The 27,008-nt window shown below is 38.9% G+C and overlaps 1 protein-coding gene across 9 annotated transcripts in view; it reads left to right on the top strand.

The window, feature by feature from the left end:
• SOX5 (SRY-box transcription factor 5) overlaps positions 1-27,008 on the top strand; it is a 341,279-nt gene that overhangs the window by 241,990 nt on the left and 72,281 nt on the right. For all 9 annotated transcript variants that reach the window (XM_040595770.1, XM_040595774.1, XM_040595773.1 and 6 more), the window contains one exon: positions 8,352-8,437. In XM_040595770.1, coding sequence (XP_040451704.1) covers positions 8,352-8,437 — 86 coding nt within the window. The remainder of the gene's footprint in view (positions 1-8,351; positions 8,438-27,008) is intronic.

Below are 27,008 nucleotides of genomic sequence, written 5' to 3'. Positions count from 1 at the left end.
AGCATTTTAGCAGTGGTGAGTGAAATGTCAACTCTGCTGAGGTCTGAGGAGCTGTTGCTGTTGACTTCACTGAAGTCAGATTTCACACCAGATGATACAGATCTGCTAGGGCCACTCATAGAAATAATTAGAATTTATTTAGAGCTCATTAATATTTGTGAAGTGCTCTGAAAGTATAAAAACAGTGTAAGTGATAGAAGAGAAAAAGTTTTGTATTGTGCCCTTTAAAAACTGCATAGTTCCGCCTCAGAGGAGACTGCTTTTTAGTCGTAGGTAGTGTAATCCTTCTATTAATGCACATATATATATATATATTTGTATGTGGAATGTCTCTGCGGCGTAAGAGAAAATTGTCTCTCCTGTATAAGAGATAATGAAGGGAATGAAGTAAGATTTGGGAAAAAGAGGCTGCTTCTGGCTACCTATTTACAGAAAGGGCAGGAAGAGTTTGGAGGAGAACAGTGGTAGGTGGGGTATCTTCAACACATTTAAGCAGCAGGATGCACCAGGGCAGAATGCTTCCCTGTGGTACTTCCATGGTTCTACATTTGCAGTTTACAATTGTTTACAATTAGTTTTCTGCTAAAAGACACAGAATAGCCCAAACTTCCTAAAGAAGATGGGTCCTCCCCAATTAATGGTGCTAAGTGAGATTAATTTTGGAAACCGCACTCCATTGCTTCTTCAAGCGTTTGGTGATCACATTAAAAAGGAAGTGGAATGTTGACTTACAGCAGTGTGGTGTGTTGTATTGGCCCTGAGGTATTTCAGTATGATTAGGGATGTTGAATTCCAGATAGCTTCTTCTCTGGAGGATGAAGAACAACACACTTCATTTTCTGAACTGACGTGTGCAGGAAATAGAGTTGTATGGAGATTTTTAGGAGTTTCTCAGGAAAAAACAGCTACTGATTCTCTATTTCTGGAAGTGGGATTGACCCCAAATATATTTTCCAAGTTATTTGCAAATTCTCAAAAAAGCTTTTAGGTAGCCTTTTATTTGCTGATACCTGTGTTATTTTTATGGAAATACGCCAGATTTTGGAAAAAAAGAATTGTTTTGCTTTGCCCATTCCTCCTCTCCCCTGTGGATAATTTGTTGTAACAAATCATATTGTGTTCTCAGTCAGATGTCATCAACACGTGGTTTTCTGAAAGTACTTTAATCACTGTTTCAATCATATCCAATTAGGGGGAAAAATCTGAATATACAATAGGTACATTGTATGTATCCTACATATCAGCTCGTTGCTGCTGGAAGTGTTCTAAATAAAATAATGCACACATAGTTATTGATAAAATATCTAATTACCTCTTAAAATCGGCCAAAATGTGTGAGATGAACAAGCCAAGCCTAATAAAATTAAAATATGCTGAATTTACTGTTCATCTATATACTGAAAAATAATTCTGATGTCCGATAAAAATGAAACTCTCAGTTAATTGGTTCCTCATAGAGTACAATAAAATTAATGTTTAGGAGTTAACTACCATAAACTTCCTCAGGGAAATTTGCTGATGTATCTCTGTTTTTTAGTCAGTCACATGTTTCATTGTTTAATGGAGTATCATGTGGACTGTCTTACAGTGTTTCTTGTGCTCAGTGTCCATGTGTCTGGTTTCTAAAGAGACTGAGCACTAATTTCTGTTAACTGTGTCAGCTGTATCAGCTGACATACAGATCATTGACAATCACCAAATCACAAGAAAAAATATTGACATTGCTATGCTTTTATCAAAATGATAAAAATAGGAACCATGTGTTGTGAGGACCACATACTGTAGCTTCTTTATAAAGATGCTAGTCATCTTTCAGGGCTACTGTTTATGCCTCGGAAAAGAATGAGCATATGACTAAACCCTCATGTTCCCCCCAGGATAAGAAAAGAGTAATAGCATTGTGGATAGAAACAGCAAAAAGGAGGAATTTTTGGTAACAACTTTGCCTTTTAGCATACACGAGAACGTGTCACTTCTGTAATGCTGCAAATGCAACGGAAGGCATCAAGACTTCAAAAACTAACAACACAACTAAGTGTTTCTGAAAGACTGTTTCTAACTGAAAGATTCCATAGCCCCTGATCTATGTGTTGCTTCTCACAATAATGCTAATAAAAGCAAAACAGGCAAACAAAATAATGGAGTTCTGTGAAAACAGGCTGATAGTTTCAGTTCAGTTTCTAGGCCATAAAAGGTTTCTGGTGTTACGGCACTATTATTGATAGTTGGGCAACAAAATTAAAGTCACAATTTTTAAATTCATGAGCATGTACAAACCTCTGGGGAAATACATTGTCTTTCCTTGGTTTCCTTAGACCTTTTGAATGACTCTCATTTGTTGAACAGGTATAATAATAATAATAATAATAAAAAAAATCATAGGATTATTCAGGTTGGAAGGGATCTCAGGAGGTCTGTAGTCCAACCTCTTCCTCCAAACAGGGTCATCTTGGAGATACAACCAGGTTACTCAGAGCTTTGTTCAGTTCAGGGCCTGAAAACTTTCAAGGACAGAAACTACACAACCCTGTTTTGACAGCCTGTTTCAGCATCTGGCTGTCCTCATGGCGAAAATGTGATCCTCTCTTGATTCACTTTGTCCATTGACTCTTGTCCTCCAACCAAACACTGCTGTGAGGAGCTTGACCCTGTCTTGGTGATCACCTTCTCATAGGAACTGGAAGGGTCCTTTTAAGTCCCTCCAAAACTATCCCTTCCGTAAACTGAATTATTTCTCTAAAATACACAATAAGCTAATCCCATGTAGTCAGCACTTGGTCAATGCTGTCTGTAACTATTTTCAAAGAAAATCAGTGAACCAGTTTGGATTTCCTTCTGGAAGCCAGTGGTGGTATCTTCTTCATGCTCTTTTTCTTATTTGTCTAAATCCTTGATGCCTAGAGCAATAAGTCAGGGAACACTGCTTATGTCTTTCACAGCCTCCCACTATGCTCTCTAAATGTCCATCATCACACCAAAAAACCAAAAGGAAAATGGTGATGAGGATGAGAATGAATGAATGGTGAGAAGAGATGCAGTGACTTACCTGTCAGCCATTAGCTGTGATTATTCATTATAAATATACTTAAGTGATATATTGAGTGTAAAATTATTGTGGCTTTTTCTAGAGCTTGTCAAAAATGGGGGGAAGATAATGTAGAATTCCTTTTCATTCAGCAGAATCTACTATATGGAAATGTTAATTCCAGTATTTTTCATGGAACTTAGTTTAGCATACTGGTTTTGGAAATTACAATTTAAGAATTTGGTTTTGTTTCCTACTCTTTATATTCTTTACACTGTTTTCTTTTTTTCTTCTCCTTCCATGACCTCCAACTTTTTTCACTTGCTGTCCCTGAAAGACAGGTAGGAGGAAAACAGTAAGTTAAAAAACTGATGGGAAATAAACCCCCTACTTCTTCTGGTATCTTTTTTTTTTTTTTTTTTAAGAAGAAAATTTCAGGAAAAAATCAGAGTATTCTATTGTTTCATATAATCAGGTTCAACTTAAAAATCCTGTCAAAACATTACAATTTAACATTAGCATGTAACTTGATTTATATAGCAAGCAAGACAATTGTGCCTGCTCTGAAGAGCTTGCAGCCTTGTCAGTAGACAAGACAAGACACTAGGGGGGATTACACCATGAAGGAGAATAAATGAGATGAGTGACAGAGGAAGGAATACAAAAAACATCTTATGAGTTTAGGTGACTGGTACAAAACACAAAATGTTAGATCCTCTGCTTTCTTTTATCTTTTTTTTAAAAAAAAAATTCTTCATTTTTTTAGCTTAATAAATGTCTTTGATAAAATTTTGCAAAACATCAATTTTTAAGAGCTACTGTTGTATTTTCGCAAGTATACGATGATTTAATATCCATGAGCTTGGTAGCTAGTCAGTTGAAAATTAAGTTCCTAAACACAGGGTTGTTACTTTGCGTTTTGGGACAGGATGTCCACTTGGCTCGGTACCACAACCAACTTTCGCAGAAAAGTGTTTTCAGTGGAGGATGATAGGGAGAGTTCATAGAAAAAGTGGTTTAAAAATGAATGTACTTCATGAAAAATCCTCTTGTAAGCAAGATGTTGGAAGATTATTTTGGGCAAGGATGAAGGTGTGATTTGAAATTGAAAGAAGTTGCAGTGCATAAATTATCAGGAAAGAGGTTCTGGGTATGTTTGTGGAAGACGGACCAAAAGAAGGATAGAGAAATAAAGAATTAGCACTGAACTGAGGGTTCAGCCTTGCCTTCTTTCTTCCCTGAGCCACTGGCATTCTCCTTTGCTTGCAACGTGCACCAACACCTCTAACATACCCCATCAGCTCCCCCAGGGCTGACATATTCCTTTTACTTCTTTAGGTGCTGCATCACCAGTACATACGTCCTTCTGTGCTCTTTTCATGTAGTCAGTCTTGAATAATTCTGTTCTTCAAAGTGATGCCACAGAGTAGCTGGGAAATAATTAGAGAAGAATATGTCACCTAATTAAATAATTTTTACCTTGTTCTTACAATAAAAATCCCAGCCTTTGACCTGCTCCAGATTTTACTATGTAGTGTACTAAAGAAAAGCAACAGCAAAACTTCTCTCTCGTGCTTTGTTTATAAGAAAAGTCCACACATAATGAGAGACAGTTTGGAACATGAAAGACCTGCACAAAATGCTTCTTTTGGTAGCTGAAAGATGCAGGGAGGTACACTTCTGCCTGCGTGCATTAGTAGATTAATAATGAACTTTGTAAACAGAAATGGAATGTAGTCGTTTGAGAACGTATTGGTGTTTTGAGTTGTGCAAACTTGTGAGTGGCTTGGGAAATACCTGTTTTTAATAACTGTATATCTTGCCTCACATTCTTGAAATGTTGCTAAAGCTTGGGAAAAAATGTAGCTAATTTTATATCTAAAAAATTCTATTTACTGATGTAGTAATGAAATAGTTAAGATATGCATTTCCCAGACTTTAGAATTAACTAAAAATGCTCAAGCCAAACCTTCAGTCTGAAATGGGAATGCAAGGGCAATAGAAAGATGTATCATGTTCTAGAGTAACAGCAAAGAATGAGCAGGTATGTGTTTGTCAGAGGAGACTTGAGGCCTTTGTTAGTATTTTGAGGGGAGTGCGCCTGCACCATGAGATCTATGTATGTAAGTGCTTGGCCTCCTTATGGATCTAGAGCCTGGAATCCTTCCCGGGGAAGAGCACTGTCTGAAGAGCTTCTGTGTGTTTTAATCTTGGCTCTTCCACTGGCCTGTTGAGTGACCCAGGGCATGGCATGGTGTTTGAGCATATTCTTTGCTCTCTCTTGGAGCATATTCTTTGCTCTCTCTTGTTATGGTATCCTGTGGACAGTAGGCTCCTCCTGATAGAGGTGATCTTCTGCTAGACGTTTGTACCAGGGCAGACACAGTGGACCACTAATCCTGATGGTATCACTGCTCGTTATTGTACCTTCCTCCAGCTTCTTTGCTGCTGTGTCTGTACCATAGGAGCAGTAATGTGGATATACTGTGTATGAGTAGCGCTTGTGAAAGGGTCACAGCACAGGTGGGGTATACTTCATAAACAGAATTGCTAAACCCCTACAAGTAAGCACAAGATAGCAGAGGGTATTATCAAAGCATAACGATGCAAAGATCCATGATCGGTTACAGAAGCTTTTCAGTTTTGTTTGTTGTTTTTGTATGTTAAAAGTATTTTGGAGCACTGGAAAAACATACAGTCCTTTAAAAAGTGAACTAACAAAAAACAACCTGGTAGACAGGAGAGCCTAGCTCTGCACAGCTGTAATCTGTTTTTAGGATGAATTTGACTTTTTTCCTTAGAATTGTGGAAAACTACGTTACTGTGTATTGGTGTAGTAGTTGCTTTCTGGCATGGTCTACTAAAAAGTCGCAGAGGCATTTACCTGCACCACCGGAGCCAGTGGTTGTGACTATGCATGTGGCTGTGGGGACTTCAGCATGTTCTTCTCTCACAAGCATCTCATTGATACATTTGCCAGATGAGCCATAAAGAACAGGGATTAATACAGCAGAGGAGGGTATGAGAGTCTGCCTGACTGTTCAGGAAGGTGAAGATTCTGAGATTTACAAATTAGCATGAGGTTGTGAGAAGATGGGCTGAGGCTTATACAGGCATGTGGAGAGGACTGTGGGACAGTGCATGGAAGTCAGTCTTTTAATCTTGGTATGTATTAATGCATATCATTAGTAACTAAAAATTTTAATTGGCTGTAAAATCTACATTCTAGTGAGAATCTACTTTTCCCTCATTCTTTTCTTTGCAGATGAGATATTAATAATTTTATATTCTTTCGTGGCTGGTCCTTGAAATAAATGTCCTCTTATAGAGAGGGGTCTTTCAGAATGATACAGGGATTAGCCTTTGAGCTACTAGTGGTGTGGAAGCAGCTAAGCACCATTGACCCTCAGTATTTGACCACCTTCTCTTTCTTCTCCATGTTCTCACATGTTTAAGGCCGACTGTTTGGGTCACAAGATAACGCTCCAGAAAACTTCAAGTCAGAGAAATTTTTAATTCAATCCATGATATGAAGTGGAAAATGGATCCCTTAGTTGAAGCAAAGTAAAACTGGAAAATGGGAAACAATTACAACCTCTGGGGAAAAAAAAACCCAAGCAAATCAGGAAATCTGTTGCCCATTGTCAATAAATAAGTAAATAGAGAAGTTGTGGCCAGGTAAAAAGACATTTGTGCACAGGGATGCCTGGGTGGACCTTTGGATTCCCATTGCTTGGCTGGCTGGCCTTGAAAGACTGTGAAGCTTCAGTCAGCAAAGCATTATTTAAGATGTTCTTAAATATAAGCAGGCACACCTATTGAAGTTAAATACCTGTTAAGATGCTTTGCCAACCCAGTTTTTTTCTGGCCTTCCATTTCTGGAAGTTATGGTATTTAATTCTTAACAGGAGATCAAAGATCTCCATAAAAAAGGTTGCATTATAAAAGGGAAACCCAAACATACGCAGTTTTCCTGAATGTGTATATACCAACACAGCTTATTTCTAACATTTAAAAAACATGAGATAAATTTCTTTCCCTTTGTTTTCTGTTTCCTGTAACTTAGGCTTGATACCGTTCTAAACTTTAATTCAATAATAACTAATAACAATTGTACAGAATAACCGCATTGCCTTCTTAATTTGTCCTTTTTGCCGAGTTCACTCAAAAAAGCATAATAAAGGAAGGAAACTTTTCACCTACCTCTCTAATGAAATGTACAGGAACATTTAGGTAGATTTTCCTGGTGAAGGGTTCTGCCTTTTCCGTAGTTTCATTTCAAGTGGCTGTTTTAATGCTGCAGTAATCTTGCATGCTACCAGAACACAGGGGCGTACAGAAATGCTCTGGCAACTTTTTTTTGAGTGGAAAGTGCTTAAACATTTTATCATTTGGAGAAGCGACACAAAGAATGTGACATTTCTTATTATTTTTACCAGATTTCTTAATAGTTTTGTTGATGGGCTGGTATAAAGTTTATTTTAACAAATAAGATGTGTAAGGAGTGACTGCAAGTGAGTGCTCCATAACATTAAAGCATGCCTGTCTCCATCTTGATTTTTGCCATCTCAGGTAATTCTCCTTTATAAATGCCTGCAACTTTTTTTTAAACCTTTGCTGGGTCCCTTTCATTCAGCACAATGCAGTTCTTTCTAAAACTGCAGTAGTTTTCTCTCAGAAGCAAAACTGAATCACAAGTCACAAAGCAGAGTTGGCGCAGGGATTTTGGAGGCTTGTATCTGATTTACTGAACTTCACATGCTTTTCCCTGTTGTAGGAGCAAACCCTGAAACTAAAGCAAGATATTTTTTTTCTCACCTAAAAGAAAGCACGGTAGTCAAGGCAATGCCGTTTCTGATCTGTGTGAGGCTCAGTTTACTAACAGTGAACAGAGTTTGGTTAACTTCATATTCTGGACAAGCTTGTAAATTTGTCCCCTTCTAATACTGCGATCTTATCAAGGTTGTACTGTTTTCCTTTTCTCCTCCACCCCCATCTTCTTTCTTTCCTTTTTTTTTTCTTTTTTCTTTTTTTTTTTTTTTGAAGTGCAGCCTTCTGATCAATGCGCACTTTTTTTTCCATTTCCCTAAATACATCATGAAAAAGGATGAGGTTTCCGCCTTAATTGCTTGTGCCTTTTATTCACATTCCTCTCTCAGCCAGAATTGTGAAAAGAGTGTTAGTAAAAGGCTGCACAATAGAGCTTTTCATTAGGCCTCAACAAGGCACACAAAAGAAGGCTTTTGGAAAGAGTGAATGCAGGACTTTAATTTGCAGGTGGAGAGTAGATAAAAGGTGCTGACGCCTCTATTATTCTCTTACTTAGGTGACCCTTACCCCGTTCAGCTGATCCCAACTACCATGGCAGCTGCTGCCGCAGCAACACCAGGCTTAGGCCCACTCCAACTGCAGGTAAGTCCGAAAACAATGCAGAAGAGGCAAAGGTTAAGTAAATATGAAAACCAGTTTTATCTTCCGTTTGAACACAGTGCAAATAACAGGGGTTTGGGTCTGTTCTCTTGGCATAAAATTTGCATCTGAAGCACAATGATCACCAAATCATATACTTTGCCTTTTACCTTGAGGGAACTTTTTGTTATGTTTTCGTGTCTTTATTGTCAGTGAAACTACTTCGAGGTTTGTACTTTAGGTTTCCACTGAGCAGTAGGTTTGCTCATCTTTTCCGTCAGATAGTTGTGATGCAAGCTGTAAGGGCTGGCTAGGCATAAACCAGCAAAAGGAGACACATTGCCGGGGAGAAAAGCTCTGTCCTGACAAGCACTTTTAAACTGCTTAAAAGTTGCTTAACGTGATTAGGTCCTTTTAGGCTGTAAGCTCTTCAGATCAATGACTGGCCCCTCCTACAATGTTTTATGGTACCCAGTACATTTTAGGCACTGCCGTGGTGCAGGTAATTAAGTGATGATACCAATTTAACATAGGCAATTAGAAAACAGGTGGAAAGATACCGAAGAATTTTTTTTGAGCTACATTAAAGAGTTAACCTGGTAGCCAGATGCATCTGATTCAAAACTTCCAATATCACTCTAAATTTTGAAAGTGTTAGGGTGTCCATGGGTCTTAATGATAGTGGTGCAGACATTCCTCAGGTATTCCTGATCAGCCCCACAACCCTTGTCAACTCATTGGAATTAAGCAAATGTGTTGTACATTTCCACAGTTTGAGTTTTGTTACCTGCCATATATGCTTTGCTGGGAGGATGAAGCTGGGTAAAATTTGGGACTAAAATGAAGTCAAGATCCAAATCATCTCTAGTTCTGCAAAATCTGGATTTACACTCTTTTGTAGAAACAAACAAAACAAAAAAATCCCATACTCTCCATTGCTAATTCATCTCCCCACTCATTATTATTTGTCAAGTCGCATGGAACAGCAGAGCTTTATACCTGCTTGGAAAAGCTCCGTATTTATAAACAGTACGTGTAAAATGCATTCTCAGACTCAGTTTGGCCAGCATCAGTATGAAGTGGACTCTCTGCAACATCAGATATTTCAGTTGTTTGGCCAGCATACAAGAGCGTGGGACATAGTTCTGGGGAAGATTTTTTTTTTTTTTTTTTTTATTTTAACACAGCCAGCGGAAGTTAGCTGAGTTTCACAGAAATAGCTGCCAGTGTGTAAGCTGACACATTCCATGCACCACAGAGGTTAATACATTCATTCCTATTGTGCCTTTGTATGAAAAGCTACACTGTCTGTCTGTTAGTTTCTGATTCTGTGAGTAACAAATACCGTAGACAGCTTAAGAATCATGGGAGCCATAAAAGTCATCCCTCTGAAATGAATTTTGAGAAGTAATGTCAGTATTGATAAAGTGCTTATAATAGCCAAACACACATGAACACGCGTATGGAAGAAAGTGGGGAAAAAAAGGAAAACCAAACATGGTGCTAGCTAGGAATGAGAAAATACAGGTCTAACTCTAATTCTCCTTATTTTTGTGGTTATTCAGGATAGTCCTAAAATAACGCATTAGTGCTCCAGTAAGTTGGGAGGGTGGTTTACTTTCATTTCAGGACCAGCCTTGGGCTGTATCTCTACATGTGGTGGGCTGAAGTATTCTGATTAAAATAGGCTTTATCATAATGACAATTTCCTTATACAAAGGTGGGCTTTGTACAAATGCGACTGACTTCATAAATATCTTAAGATGAGTTTAGGTTATGGAAAACTTAAAAACCTTAAGGGCCTCTTGTTTCTGTGCAAAGGAGAACATTAAAATTAAACTACTGACCAAATTCACCTATGTTGTTTTGCTACGTGTTATTTAGCCTGGAATTAAAGGGAGAATTTGGCAACCAGTCAGTGGGAGAGGTTCAGTGTACTAACTGTAGACTCCTTCAAATCCTTCTGACTTGATTTCTAAGGGTATGTATATGCTGGAAAAAAATTAAAGTAATCTTTCTTTATGTCTTAACAGTGGTTTTCAGTTAGCGTTGCAACCTGTCTAATAGAAATTGGACATGCCTCTTAATTTCTGGTGCCATTTGAAAGTGTCAGGCTAGATGTGCTTTGAGAAGGGTTTTGTGGTATAGCACTCAGAATGGACTCTCACCCATGCTTACATGAGTGAAGCTGAATCTGGCATAGCTGCTAGCCTAGAAGGGTCGTGTCTTCCAACGTCTGTTCAAATCCAGCTTGTTTCAAATCCAAACTCAGTGATGCCTGTTTCTTCTAGTCATGAAGAACTGGTTCAAAACCACTTCTAAATGGCACGAATGAATGTGCAGCCATTACAGTCTGTTTCAGGGAGGAACTCTTCTTTCTTCAGACATTACATATAACCATAGTGTTCCCTACAAACCCTCTGTTGTCTGGTCATCAGACAGTAGAAGGTCAGAAAAGTACAATGTTCCTTCTTTTCTTCTTTTCCTATCTTCCCTATCACTCATCTTTCAGGCTTTGTATACTAAAAGCGGTAGTTTTCAGGGGAGATCAAAGAACCTGACACAATGCTCAGTTTGTTGCTCCCAGCAGAATTTGGTACACAGTGTTATCTGAGTGAAGACAAAGCCAAGGAATTTTTCTTGTTTGTTTGTATAGTGATAAACATGTCTTTTTTTATTTCATTAGAGAATTTTAAGTCGGGGTATGGCTTTAGTAGTGTACTGTTTGATCAACAGGAAGTATTTTTTTTTATCCCTGTTTGTCAAAATTGAATTTTCTTTCTATAAACGAAATGCATACTGTATTTATAGAAGAACACCCAACACCTAATTGTTTTCCTGTGGCAAAGATACTCTTTGTCATTGAAAAGGTAATATCTCATTTTGAAATGCCCTGTTGATTCCCACTGACAGGTTCGTAATCTGAAGCCCTCCATTTCTCTCCCTGCCTTTGAGTCCCTGCTGGGATATACAGATTCTGTCATCTGATATCCGCTACAATTAGCCATACGTGATTGCCTTTATTTCCAGTATCCACAGAGAGACTAATGACTCAAGAATGGAAACTAAAACTTACATTGTTAGGTGTTGCAAAAGGAGTAGATGTCTGAGGCCATTTGGAGAAGCTGGGACTAACATGATGCATGCTTGAACCTGCCCTCTGATAAAGGGCTGTCTGTCAGCCCTGCACGTTCACTCACACCCACATTTAATAACATAAATGCCATTTGAATAAAAAAGTTTTTAGCTTTCATCTGTTAATGAGAAGATTCAGTTCCAAACGTTACGTGAAGTGTCATTTTAAAATACACCCTTATTGCAGTAAAATCCCTCTTGGTTAGTATGCAGGTTTCTTACGTTGTTTTTTCCCCATATAAATTTCATATGGTCTTGTTCTTCAGGAGTGATGTGGCATGGTGACTCTGTTTCAAATGAACGAGAACAAAACTGAGCGTAGCCTTGCTACTGTGTTTTACTGAATAAAGCTAATGAATTGAAAGTACTGCTATACGCCTTATATGAACATGATGTTTGCCTGTATGATTTAGCAGATGAGGGAATTAAATTTCTCCATCTTGAAGATCAACATTCAAAGCTGTAAGCACAGATATCATGTAACAAGTTTTAGACAAAGTAAACTGAAGTGATTATTCCAATACCAGTCATCTTGGGCATACCTAGTATGAAATAAATGTTTCCAGAAGTCTGAGCACATTCAGTATAAAATTATATCTGATGGTTTGCTTTTTGAGAAAAAATAATTCCTGAGTGCTTTCTGAGTATTAGAAAACAAAGGACCTGATGGCTTGATCTGAAAATTGAGAGGAATCTGCACCATTGGGAGTGTGAATGGTTCACATTTCCCAGATTGTTTGTTTGATAACCAAATAGTGACAACGACTGATTAATTGGCAGTAACACAAATGCTGTATATACCCATAACTATATTGAAAGATAATGCTGGATGTATAGTGACAGCTGCCCGTGTAGCATTACTATACGGACATTTTGTGTCCTGTCAAAACAGTATAGCAGTCTGATGTAATACAGACTTCCTGCGAACATCTGCTCTTGGAAAAACACCCTACAAGTTTTAAGTGCCCACATTCAAGCTTTTTCCCCTCTTCATCTTAGCATGAAACACAACATCATAATTATTGGTGGTTGTGTTCAACATTATGACCAAACCTGTCACTGTACGGATCAAGAGAACCTCATGTCAGCATGGGAGTGTGAAAGCGTTTTAGCTGGGTCTCAGTTCTGAAGGCCAGCCTTTTGAAGAACCCTGATCGATTCTCTTTGGCTATTTGTATAAAGATGATGAGCAGATTTAGACCTCAAATTTACCTGGAAAAATAATCTGGCCAAGTTTTATAGTCTGCACTTTCTTTATTAAGTACTTGGGTCAGATTTTTTTCTTACTACAAACCTGTTCTTTTCAGTGGTGTGAGAAGATGCCTATCAAGGGCTGAATTTCAATGGAATTTAGCATACATAGTCGGGACCACATTTTTAGAAGAGTTCAGGCCACATGCAGGCAGTGACATAAGTAGCTAGATTTTGAGGAAAGTTAAACCCATTTGGAGTTTGAGGACTTTGTCAAAGTTGTTCATCTTGCTGTTATTTAGGTATCTGATTCATTACAAAGTTTCCTTTGGAAAACCTTGCTTCTAGACATCTTAAGGGTCACAAAATCATCTGTGACCTCCATGTTTGTTTTACTTGAAGGAAATGGAAAAGAGAGCTATTTGACAAGTATGCAGTGACTGATCAGAAGATAGACTGTACGAATGATCATGTGAGTTTTACATTAAACATCTGCTGCCTATGAAACAAAAATAAAGCATGAGGACTGCCTGCTTGGTCAGCTACAATTTTTTTTTGCTTACATACTAGCTTCCTTTTGGCTTCTGCACCATTGCAGGGATGAGCTACATCTCTCCACTTGCCAGTTGAGGTTATTTCTCTGAAGTACCTCCTTAAGTTTAATTTGAAATGTTGCTGGTGATAGAACTTCTCCTTTCTTAAGGAGGTGACACTATGTTTTCATTCCTTGATTGTCAAGCACATTTAATATTTGGGCGGGGGGGGGCATATCTCTGATTTCTTACTCTAATTTGTAGACATAACCAGTTCTGGCCAGATTAAGCAGTTGAACTTCCAGTGTTACAGCGCCCCAAATCTGTGAAAGAAGACCCTGACAAACTGTATGAACACTGTAGTGATGCATCTGAATACTGAAAACTTGATTCTTGTATTGGGGAGCCAGCTTGCTTGAGATTGAGAAGACAAGTCCAATGCCCCATTGTTTCTACAGAATGTAGTCAAGAGATGGCAATAGTTTATCCATTATTTTTTTATTCTGCAATCTACAGTCATAACCTCTTTGGGATATTACTATAACCAATTCTTTGCCTACAAGAAGGCAAACCTTTTCTTAACAGTGCAGGGTTATTCCTTCTATTTGCTGAGCAGTGTCTACCTTTAAATACTATCTAAGCTGGCTTTTCAACAGTGAGAGTCAGTATCCTTTCACTCTTTGCTTTCCTGCTTTACCTGTTCTCATTAATAGGACTCTGACTCAGTTTGTAGGGATTGAATCGTTAGTGCACAGTTTAATTACAATATTATAATACTCATGCAGTCCACTTGAGCATAAAGAAGTAGAATTAGTTTTTCACTGCGAGCACACACATCTGGGGGAAAAAGCAGCTAAGTACATGAAAAGTGACATTTCTCATTAGCATAACCAAAAGATGGCAGTTGTCCATCTGCCATTAGCTCGGTGTACTACTATGCTGTTTCTGATGACCATCACAAATACTGATAATAATAGGAGTAATAAAACAACATAATATGTATATATTTTTGTTGGATGCCCTTTTAACTAGTTTTGAAAATTGCTACATTATGCAGATTCTGTATTCCCTATTTCTGTCCACCACTTACTTGTTTCTGGCTTTGTAAGTGAAAGTGGTGTTCACTAGTTATTTGCCACTTGTTCTGCAAATGAGATCACTGAAGACCAAGGTCCAGTTCTCCAGCTAGAAAAATGGGGCATAGTACCTTTCATGTGACTGAAGCTACAACCATCTAAACAGGGTGAAGATCTTGGGGAGGGGGGTAAATTGTCTTCAAAAATTTGAACTTGCCAAGATTCCTTATTTAGTATGAAGTCTTAGTGATGATTTTAAAATATTCATTAAACTGTGTAAATAAGGTGTGGGATGATAGGCTATTGATCGTCAAGAGTGTTTTTGACAAATCCCGATGTTTTTTAAATGGAAGAAGTTCCTCCCAATTAACTCAAAAGCAAGCCTTACAACACCAGTATGAAACTAGTCCTCACTTTCCGGATACCTGCTGAGAGCTGGAGATTGTGATAGATTGTGTAAAAGCATGAACCACAGAACATACCATCTCAAATAAATCTTGTTTATGGTGGGTAAATGTGCTTTGTAGCTGGCAACTAAATAGCCCGTACTTGTCTTTGATGTAATCTTATACAACATTATGAGTAAACTCAATATATTCTATCAAAATAGATTTGAATTAAAAGCTTGATCACATCATTTTATTGGAATCCAATCAATTTACAAAAGACAATCATTATGACAGACTATATAAATGCTTTGTATTTTATTGAGCACTGTTGAGTGTCTGAACATAGGCACGGTGGACATTTACAGGCAGTAAATACACATGGTAAAACAATGTCATGGCTACTCTGTGGGTCGTCAGATTATAACTCCCTCCCCAGCCCTCCAGGGGAAGGAATTAGCAGTGGTAGCATATTCATTTTATCTAGATTAACAGCCCTTTCTGCATAACTTTCAGATTCCATCCATATCTATGAAAAATAAAAAAGACTGAAAAATGACCAGCCTATCTTCCTTCCAGTTGTAACTCAGGCCTGCTGTTTGCTAGCAGACCTCTGTCTGCATGAGTGAGTTTTCTTGTAGGTTAAAGAGACTGAATTCCCTCTTCCCCCTCCCTCCGACCCTGAGCCTGCAGGGCAGACAGACAGAAGCACACATATGATTAATACAGCACAGCTGCAGTAGTGACTCATTTGCATATGTATTAATAGAGGCAAAAACAACAATTCAATTATATACAGAGACATTCTGCATACTAAAGAACATATGCAAATAGCCTGGAAAAAGTGCAGCCAGCGTTTTCTCTTGACTTTCCTGAGCCCATATGGGCTAGCATCAGAGCCTAGCAGTTTTCATGAAATCCCCTTTAGGAAGAACCTGTTACAAGATGCTTATACAGCTATTACTCCTCCTCCCCCCACCCCCTGGGTTCCCAGAAGGCATTTGACATTTGGACAATGGAAATAGTGCAAGCAATGTCTTTTCTATTTATTTTGTATTTGCAGGCCTTCAGCTTCATATTGTTGTCTCTTTACATATAAACCACAGCATGAAGAAACCCAGTCGTTTGCCTCATCTTCTGTATGCACACATTTATTCTATTTTTCTTTCACTTCCTCTCTTGTGTTTTTTCCATTTTCCTTTGTCTTTCTCTTCTTGACTTCAGTGAATTAGCAGAAGGTGACCATTTCTGTGCCTTTTTCTTTTGACCTTAAGTATCTGATAATAGTATAATTGTGATTTTCTGCTAGGGGGCCGTTAATACTTGTAATGGGTCTGAAAGGTGTCTCAGAAAAGTTAACCTGCTCTAGACAGGCTTTGATATCATGATACATTGGTCTTTGCCTCTACTAAGAAGGTTGTGGAGTTCTCAAAACCAAAAAGGTTGAAAATCACAGGTATTAAATAGTTCATACTACAGGTGATGGGGATCTTGCTAACTGGTACAGAATCTGATTCTGGTAATTAGAAACAGATGTTCTCTAGATCTCATGGGAATTTAATAGACAGTAGTTTTGAGTGTATTTCAGAGGCAGGTTGAAAGTATTCCAGCATTGGAACTTAGGCTATAGGAAGGTTTACTTAAGCTATAAACAGTTTCTTTAGCTATGTTATTCCTTATGTTAGTTTGTGTTAGAACTACAATACCAAGTACACCAGATGTATGTACTCAGTATACTTCTTTACACGGGCCATTCACACACTGTGATACGCAACAAAATATTAGGCTATGATCCATACCCAGTATGCTAATGTCTGGGAGAGCGTGACATTTGACATTGTCCTTTATGGACTAAAGAAATAGAGCTCTATTTCAACTTGAAAAGAGATAACAAGTCACAAAAAACTTTTGGAAACCTGACAGAGCCATTAGGATGCTCAACTGTCTTGTTTGGGTGGCAACCCTCTGTGTTTCAAGCAGTCTAAATTACTGGCCGTTTGTTTGAAACGTCTCTGTGGTGTGACCAGGGAAAAATAGGTCACGCAAGAAAGAGTGTGTAACTGTCTGGCAAGCATACTTGTGAGGTCAGGTCATCCTTAATTTCTTTTCTCTCACAAAAATGTTACACTTCTTTCTTTTTGGGGTTAGCCTGACAGACGGAAGCAGATTACTCCTTGATTATTTATAAGGCATTAATTTTAGATGAATATTGCTGAAGTAACTGACATCGTAAGTAGTTTTAGCAGCCAGCAGAAGAGCCTGTTTGCAGATTGGAACATGACAGTTTTCACTTACACAACGTCCTGTCTAGGACACAGTCTCAAGTGTATGAAAGAAGGGAAAACTCAAGGAGTGGGGGCATATATATCAGCTAAGACTTTGTTTATTCTTCTGTGCCATATAACTGGGACTTCGGATGCTTGGCTGGTGGTGTGGATGTTAGGAGTTCTACCAGCTGCAAGACAAAACCAGTGTCAGAATAGCAGCAGTGGCAACACCTGTCTGCCAGAGTCATAAACCAGGGGGGTAAACACATCTGAGAATTGTCATATGCTGCCCCGAAGTCGCTTCCATTGAGAAAGAAGTCAATAGCCGCCTTTGTACGTACACCTTGAGATAACAAAGTGTGCCTCCCTGCCTGCGCTGGCAGTAGAGCAAACCTGTGAAGTGTTTGTGTTTTACAGAATGCGATGTTTCGTGGCTTGCATTCATTTGGAATTAATTCTCCTTGGAAAGGTCTGTATGAAAAATCTAGTAACAAAACCAAAAAAAACATTTTATTTTTTTTTCCTACTTTGTGCCCTTTGTGCATTCCAGACACTGGGTTTTGAAATAGTTGGCTTGCACTACTGGTTTTCCTATTATGTTGTTTGCTCTTTTCAGAGGGATGTTGCTGAAAAGAAGATTATATAATCATGCAAATAAGATTGTATAATCCTGAGCAAATGGTCTGCGGAGGGGGGGCACACGAGAAACCACACTGAGTGGGGCTTGGCTGGCTGTGGGGGCACTCGCACTGAAACCACAAAATGGGGGGTTATGGGTCTCCTATAAAACATGAAAGCTGCAGTCAGACTAGTGAATTTTTCTGGATATTTTTGGAATTCATTGTCTTCATGCTGAGCTCTGCCAATAGTGTATATTTACAGTGCCTCAGCAGAACGTTGTGACAGACAAACACATAGGAAAACTGCAAATCACTAACATGCACGCTCTTCGGAGCTTGCGGAACAATGCTACAAATAACACCACTGAGAAAAGCTGACTTACACAAAACTGACTGCTTACTGACACTCACTTGCTCCTTTAGGTCCGCAAATCAAATAACTACATTTTATGCATCCCAAAAGTTAACACAAGAAAATCTCCCTTGAAATCTTGCTAGCTTTGTTGTACCTAGGTCACATGACATGGTTTGTTGTTAGATGCAGATTGTTGTGATATATGAACGTGTAAGAATTTTGATTTATGTCTTATTTCTTACTACAGCCTTGTTTATGACCATTCTTCCTCCAAAGTTGCAGGTCATTTCCCATTGACAAGGCAGGATGGGATAGAAATAAACAAATGGCATATTAAAAGTGTGCACGGGGAGAATATCACTGGCTAGTGATATAAATTGCATATGGCAAGGGCAGTGCAAGCCATTAAAAAAGTCGTCGTGCTCTTACTCTCATCCTGTCTTTCTCATGTCTGATTTCTTGCCAGGGTTGACTGTTAGCAACCAGGATACGCGAGCACCTTTTGTGAATGGAGGCTAATATTCGGCACATTTTGAAACTGTGAAATATTTACTTACTGTAGGCTGTAGGTCTAAACATTAGACAACAAACTACTGAGGTCAGGATGTTTGTTCTGTTTGTTTTCTTTCCAAAGTCATTGATTGAACTTAGCTCACCAGAAGATACCATAGTATCTGGAGATGTAACTTTGAGAGTGTTAAACTTAATTATACTGTTGTGCCTGGATAGCCTAAGCCACTTGAGGTTAAGTCAAGAGTGCAGTTCTCCCCCAATACCTAGGCTCAGTTTCCTCAAATTCCTTTTCTCCTTTCAGAGGTTCTTAATGGTTTTTAGTGGCTTTTGTAAGATAATCTGAACAAGAAAATGTGGAGGCCACAGAACCTTTAGCTCCTAGTGGTCCTCAAGACTAGCTTTTAAGTTTGTAGCCTGCATGAGCTCTGCTGCTTTCTTGAGTTCAGGTCTAATGCCTAGACTAGTTTCTAAGTATCCCTTTCACTTTCCATAACTGCCATATTTGTGTGCCATTTTTACCAATGGTCTGTTCCTGTTCCTGTCCACTCATTAGATAGGTAGCTAAGGAGAAAGTATTGCAGACAAGTGGATTTACGTTCCTTAACCCCTTAGCCATAGAGACTGGTCATATCACAGATAATTTACTGGACCAGAAATACACTCCAAATTTGTTAAGTCACCTATCTCAGAGACTGACAAACTCTAGAATTACAGACAGCAGGGCTGTCAGCGGGCTACTGTGTGAAATGTCTTTCCTTAGTGCACAATTGTACAAACCAAACTAAAAAGCAAAATAAAACACATGTATACAAGAAAGAAAAACATTTTAAGTCAGTGTGGTTTTAAGCTCAGAGAAGCTTTGAAATATGATTATTGTTACAACAGAGAAGGAGTAAGAAAGTTTCAAATGCTCTCATGGTAGTAGAAACTGAGATTTTTGAAAACTTTTTCCAGCGATATCTGCACCTCTGTGTCTTGCTGTTTAGAGTGATTGCTCTCTCTAAGATCTGCACTACAGCAGAATCTTCTAGCTGTATTGTGAGCTGTACTGTGGTTAGGTAACCACAGCTGTGCCACATGCTGCACCAGTGGCAGCAGATAGGGGCAATGTATTTGCGACATATTGAGGGATTCAAATTGTCTTTAGCAGCTGCTGTGGGGTGGCTTTTTTCAGCTCCCTCCTATAGGTACAGTATCTGTTTGTCCCAAAGGGACCTGGGACTGCCAGTTCATGTGCAAGGGAATGAGGTTAGTCCCTCAGTGACACAGGGTGGCACGAGGGGTGGTACCTGTCCTCCCACCTGAGTCACACAGGGGCCCAAAAAGCAGCGTCCCTCTGTGCCTCCCCATGGGTGCTGTGCTGGTGGAGGCCAGCTGTCCCCCAGCACACCCGGGCAGCGAGGCCAGTGGCTCTCTGCCCTTCTGAAGGTGAAGTGTCCACTCTGCAGGTTACACTTCTCTCCACGCTGGAGTGTGAAGATGGCATCTGGCAACAACGCCTTTTCTTTTTCTTTTCCTAATTTTTCTTTTCCCTTTCATGGCTCAAAACACTCTTTACAAATTATAACAGCGTGTTCTCCGTTAATGCACCAAAACATTATGGCTTGTGATAGTGTTATTAAAGTGTTTGGGGCCATTACCATAGAATACAGCAGCATATTTATTTCATTAAGGGAACCAAATGGATCTAGCTGGATTTGGCAAAAGAACATGGCTGAAGTCCTATTTTATCTCTGGTGTTGATTTAACCATTAAACTCTGAACTTCTGAAAATTAGAAAATTCACAATATAAGCACTAATAGGTGTGCTACATTTTGTAGTAGGTTAAACTGTCCTTAATTATCTCTTACTTTCTCCACAGTAGTTCTACATTGGTATTTGTTCAACATTCCGATATTTACTTTACAATATTTACTCCGGGCTTATTGATGTTTAGGGTAAACAGTATGTCATGTACGTATAGCATATGTTTAACTTACTCTCCTGCTGTGCTGCCTTGGAATATAGCTCCTTTTAGGCCAATCAACCCTACTCATCCCATTGCTGTAATCATGGCAGCCTTGCTTCTTGCTATATGCTGGTCTGATATACTGGTGGCAAAAGTAATTCAGATGGTATGTATCAATGTATGTTTGGGTAAGATTTTTAAAGAGGCCTCAAGGGATTTGGGAACCCAGCAATAATTAATTTCTTATGGTGCCTTTGAAAATAGGATATGCAACATGCACACTTAATCCTTCCTCCTTTCCACAGCTGTTTCATTTTTCCCATGATTCATTTTGTGGAAAGGAAACAGTCATCAAAATTATGTCAGAACATTTGATGGTGAGGTAACGTTCATTCAGTAACTCAGTTTTCATTGTGTTTTAGTGCATGGTGCTTGCTTTCACTTTAAGTGGGGAAAAAAGAGAGAGTGAGCTTAATTTCCCAGCACTTTGTGTTGTGCACTAGGATGTCATATCCCATATACTCGTGTGTTAGAATTTCATTATTGCACAGGTGTTGGACTCTAAGCAAACTGAATGCTGCCCCAAAAGCAGTGTTGTGTAGCCTGATTTTTATTATACTGTGTGGGCATGGGTAGATGAACTTGTATACATGACCTGAGCTCAGGCGGAAGACAGAGAAGAGATTCTAAAATGATCCATGGTCTACCCAGTTAAAACTCCAAGTATTATGCTTAGATTTAAGCATTTACTTAAGTCTGATTATTTTTTTTTATTTATTTTTTGCATCAGTTCATTCAGATAACTTCATTTCACTTCACATTAATTGCTGCTCTGAGTCAGGTCCTTAATGGATGTAGAATAGGTAGGTGCTTGCACATCAAATGTTTCTTTCGTGTCATACTGGGTGGCATTACAGGTTTGATTTCACTAAAAGGTATTGTTCACCATCAAGTGTAGAAAGAAACGAATATTAAAAAAACAAGGAAATGTTAGATTAAAAAAAAGCTGATTTGTCACTTTGCTCATTGACTATGAGCTGAATAGACTTCTAACCCTTAAAATACTTTCTCCCCCCTTTTCCTTTTTATTGCCTGGAATCTTAAGAGCTTTATCATTTGCAGTCATAAAATGAAAATATACACCAAACCCTCAAAGGGCAAGTATGAAATTAAATTATATTTGGGCAGCTGTAACCTTTTAAAACGATCAGATTCCAGTTAATGTATTTCTTCCTGTTCCGAGTGCTGCCATGGTGTTTGATGGTGGGAAGCAGTCCAAAGGGCATTGGGAGATAATAAATTCACTGGAAATTTCACCCTGAGGCAAGCCTCGATACACCAAGGCTTCCATTTAGCGAGACTGACCTAAAAATCTTGTCACATCCAAAGGTCACTTAGGTTGGGGTTGGTGTGTCCCATCTATCTTTCCCTGGTGCAAAGAATGACAGCTGAGCTCATAAACAGCCATCGGAATATGGAAGACAAGCAGGGAGGAGAGGGAGAAGAGGGAGGAAGGATAATACCACTGACAACTTCTTAGATTTCCTCTAGGCCAATGAGAATAGATACCATCTTTGGGGTTGCTTGTTTCTGCTGCTGCAGAAATGGCAATTCAATTTAAAGAGGTTACAGTTAACTCTGCGGATGTCTAAAACAAGTGATTCCCCCCTTGTCTGCAAATGCCATGTAACCCTGCTAGTACACGTTACACTGTCCCTGAACCGTTCATACTTGTTACCAGTCTTGTTAGTCAAAACAATTTGCAGTTTATACAATGCTTTACTTTCAAGGAGGGTCAAAAGTCTAAAAAGCTGTCAGTGATGACACTGATAGGTGTCACCTATAAGAGCGATGATTCTAAGGGAAACAATTTGGACAGTGACACTAATTATAAATAATACTGGAAGGTAAGATATTTTCAATCTTATGAGAAAATCTGTGTACATCCTCTAGGACGTTACTTATCCTAAGCTCATTAAAATTGGTATAATCCTGCTACACAGTAAACTAAAGCAAAAGGCCTTTCAGGATGACTGTTGTCTTCCAGTCATAGTTCTTCTGCAATGGGAAGCTCCAGTGGATCCTTCTTATGCTTGCAGGGTATTAAATATTGGGGACAGGGCTCAGAGTTGCGTAACAGCAGTATATCTGAAGGACAAAGATCTAACTTAACATAACTGGTCTTAATTGGGGATAAGCCCTGCAGCATATGTCCATTGTATCCTAATGGTGTGAAGCTCCTCCTTGAATTTCCCTAAGAGAAGGATGAGAGAGGCTGTCTGCCAGTCACTGCTGGGATGTAGGTGGCAAAGGTTGTCTCTTCTACATCCTGTCTTTGGAAAAAGCAATTGTTGGTGGTCAGTGTCCCTCTGAAATGTGGTAACACCCCACTGTTGGAGGACACGTACCATGTGTGGTGTAAGTATTGGTCTGATTCTTTTTGGAATATCGAACTGAAGATAAAATAATAATAATAAAAAATATTATATAGAATCAGTTTAACTTTGGACATATGAGGAAAAAAATCAGAATGAAACACTCTTGTTCCAAAATCTGTAAGATCTTGAAGAAGTTAGGTATCTAGCTCCTCCTGGGAATTTGCTGATGTCTCTCCATGAATTTTAGTAAATCACATCCTTCTGAAGAGGACTGTAAATTGCATGTTCCTTTGCTTGCTAAAACTAAATGGAGTATAACTGTTATTTTCAGAAGTATTTCACACATTCTTACAAACATACTATATTTGAGGCAAACACAGCAAAGAAGGGCAAGATTGGCCAGCTGTCAGTGTTTGTCTTCAGTTTTCCTTGGGTTCACTCTCTACTTTATGTTAACATATATGTTCTCTACAGAAATCCAAAGTAATCTGCAGGCAGCTTTGGGGGAGTTCTATGCCCTTTCCCACATGTTCTGTGCTGAAAATGTAGCTATATGCCTTACCAGCTGTACAGCTTTGGGGAAGACAAAGTCACTTTCGATCGTACCTGCATAACAAGGAAAAAGGAAATGTGTATTTTTCATGAACTTCAGAGAGGACAGATAAATTTCATTTTAAAAACCTCAGCTGCTAACACGAAATTTAGAAGATGATATAGTTATGCTAAGCACAGAAAAGCTAGGGTGTTTTCCTGATTTCTACTCAGGATGGTAGGATGAGAATCATCTTCAGCCCTGGATGTCTAAATTGTATATTTCATCTGGCCTAATGTTGCAGGTTCCATTCTAGTTTTCATAAAGGGAGCTGAGGGTAATTAGCTCAGACGTAGTCAGGTGGATTCCCCACTCAACTCCCACTTCATGTCACTTTTCTACTGTGATTCCAATTCCTTTTTCATTTGCCTGGGCAATTCCAGTTAGTAAGCAAGTTAACAGGGGAAAATAAAGTCAGGATGTTTCTGTCATTGCTTGTGGGTCGTGATGCCTCAAGGCCAGCTGACTTCGTATTTCTGTGGTGGTTGGAATTTGTGAAAGACACTGAGTTGTAGTCAGTGCAGACAACTTTAACAGTCAGATATGTGTAGCTTCCTTGTATCAAGTGAGTTTTGTGTCCTTGGGAAGAGGAGATACCCCATTGTGATGGTCAGTGCATTTCTTCCCTATGTTTTCATAGCCATATTCATTCCATTGCATGCCAGATGACTCTGGAGAATCGACAGCAATCCTCAAGTATGTTAATACTGTTAAATACATGCTGGACAGCTAGATGGTGAGAATAAGGATTGTATTTAGTGCCTGTGATATTGGGAAGTGGTTTTATGTTACCTTAGATGCTCCTTTTATTGTAATGAATATGATTACTTTGACCAAAAGCCTGTATTATGCCATGATATTAACTGGAGAAGTTGAGAGATATTTTACATTGCTGACTTTGGCAAAAACAAGATGTGTCCCTGCGTAATGGAGGACTGTACTGTTTCTTGCATTATTCATGCTTCCCACGCTGGAGTCACAAACATTGGGTAATGTTAATACTTGTCATGGAAAAATTTAATTGGCAGAAATGTTTAATATATTAGCGATAGATGGGAGGGCCCACAAGAGACCTTCCCTATTCTGGACTGAAATGTGACATGTAATTAGCGATAAAGGGGGGCACTGTATGGAGTGGATCGTTGTTATACGGAGGGAAGTGAGGATCCCTGCTTGACATTCCCAGTTTTTCCTGAAATGGAAATATATTTACCAGTTGCTAACTGAAGAAGCAATGCGTACTGTTCACCCTCCCACTGTAATGAACAGCCAGTCTTGGAACAGCATAAAAAGGGTCAATCAAATAGGTCGTACATCATATGAGGAGGCAGATGTTAGAACATATTGTAATGGATTGCTGTGCAGTATGTGAAGATGGCTTGTGGAGTACAGGGATGGGGGGAGAGAAGCTATCAGCAATGTTTTCTGTCATGGTTGCTGTAAAAATCCAAATTTTTGAGGAACACTTCTGAACGCAGGAAATCAAAGCATTAGCATTCCTGCTGTGTTAGACTTGTGGGTAGAATGACGGAAGTAGAAAAGGAATAGAAGCATGAGTCCCTCTGTAATACTCCATGTAATGTGAATATGTCTAGGTATTATCTGTGTTCTGCCAAAGTCAGCGTTAGCCTTGGAATGTGTGAGTATTTTACCTGAAAAAAGATTACAGAGCTTCAGATTATATTAAACATAGAACTGTTAAAATAGCTTCTCTTTTAGCAGCGCCCCTAATTCACACCCACTCAAACACCTCCTCACTCGTTAACCCCATCATCAGACCCAAGTAACTCAAGTGAAATGAGATGGCATTACGAATGAGGTAATGAACAAAGATTTCTGGATAATGTTATTACTTCACGATAGCAGTTCTTGTTAGTGTGACTACAGTTGAGAGCTTCTCGGTATTTCCATTGCAAACTCTTTGGTACTCCCACCCCTTCGGCGTTACAGACAACTACTCAGCCAGAAGCAATTTAAAATTTGATTTTACATCAATTTTGGCTGTTGTTTTGAATTGAGAAGAGTTTACTGTTTCGGTACTGCTTTCTGTAACATAAGAATTGCTGGGTTTTTTCCCTCCTAATCCAAATTTCTAGATGAACAATTGAAAATATGGATTAGCTCTTTTCATAACTCAGCCACATTATTAACAATTGTAAAATGTCTCCTAAGCATGCACAGTAATTTCAGTATTTAATGGTTTAGGACCAGCAGATCCACCTTTATGTTATAAAAAACATCTGTACTAAAATTGGCTTGAAGGGGACAGTTTTCACTCAGGAGTCTACAGTTTCGATGTCTTTTTTAAAAAATCTCAGTTCCTCGAAAGAAATTTTTAAATCAACTTTAATAAGTAGTCATGGATGGATCTGATGTACTAATGGATTATAGAGCTTGTTACTAGTTAAGTAGTGTCAATATAGTGCACTTAATTGGTTGCAGAATATGCGGCTATGTAGAAGCTTCTAAGAGAAGTTAGAGATTACAGCCCTATTGCCAATGAATGGCAGCCTTTTTGCCTGAAAAACAGGAGTTGAGAGATGTATTTCTGCATTCACCCCAGCTAGACTTAAAAGTGAAACTGCAGAATTAAAGGAGAGAGAGGACACTTGCATAGGGTAGCCCAGGTGGGACTTAACACCTTTTGTCAGGATGGGAGGGTGACAGTGGAGAAATATGGGGATGGTTGCATTTCCCTTGGTCAGTGTGTTACTAAGAAGTAGAAGGCTCACACTTGATAGGGGAACGTGAGGCTTCGGCAGCTCTTTGTTATCCATGTGGATTGCTAAAATTAGAAGCAGCCAGCATGTTCCTCATAGCTGAATGTAAGGTTCCTAAGTTCATCGTATAAGCTCTTCTTGTGCTTGGGTGATGCATAGCATGTGAGGAACATGAAAGCTAAAGATGTAATTCCCTTTGATCTTCAACCATGTTATTGTGCCTACAGCTTCTTAAACCTCAAATACAACATGTGCCAAAAGAGGCATATTGGTGTGAGTTTTGGGCTAGATTTAAGGCTTTTCCTGAGTGGGCTGTAAGCTGACCATGCAGTGTCGTTGGACCTTAGTGTTTGTGGTTTCATTGTAGTGAGAGTCAGAAACAGCATCCTGAGGGATTTCAGATGTTTTCAGAGACCACTTTTGGGGGAACAAAGTCCCTATGAATTAAGAATTAAACTTCTGTGCGTGTCCTAATGGAATATGTGAAGTGTCACTCTTCCCATTACATCAGTGTAAGCATGGAAATAATGAGATGAACCAGAAAACAGTTTCTTATGTTATTTCCTGAGAAGTTTGCCAAAGCTTCACAGAGGTTTCAGGCTCTCTGGAGTTTTATGGGTCTATTGGAGGGGGAATTTTACAGACCACACCCATTTTTATTGTAAAATCAAAGAATAAATTGAACAGCTATTGAGCTGTTTCTACTACTTCATTTTGTTAAAGGGGGACTTTTATATGATAAAGTAAACTCCAAAATAACGAAATTGAGTGCTTTTCTACTCTCTCAGCTCTGCTTAGCAGTTTTGTTAGCGAATAACGGCACTCTCCTCCACATACTCCAACATCTCTTTGCAGCCTG

The sequence above is a fragment of the Falco naumanni genome, chromosome 5, assembly GCF_017639655.2.
Source record: "Falco naumanni isolate bFalNau1 chromosome 5, bFalNau1.pat, whole genome shotgun sequence".
NCBI classification, from domain to species: Eukaryota; Metazoa; Chordata; class Aves; order Falconiformes; family Falconidae; genus Falco; species Falco naumanni.
This window is presented reverse-complemented; position numbering and strand designations above follow the sequence as displayed.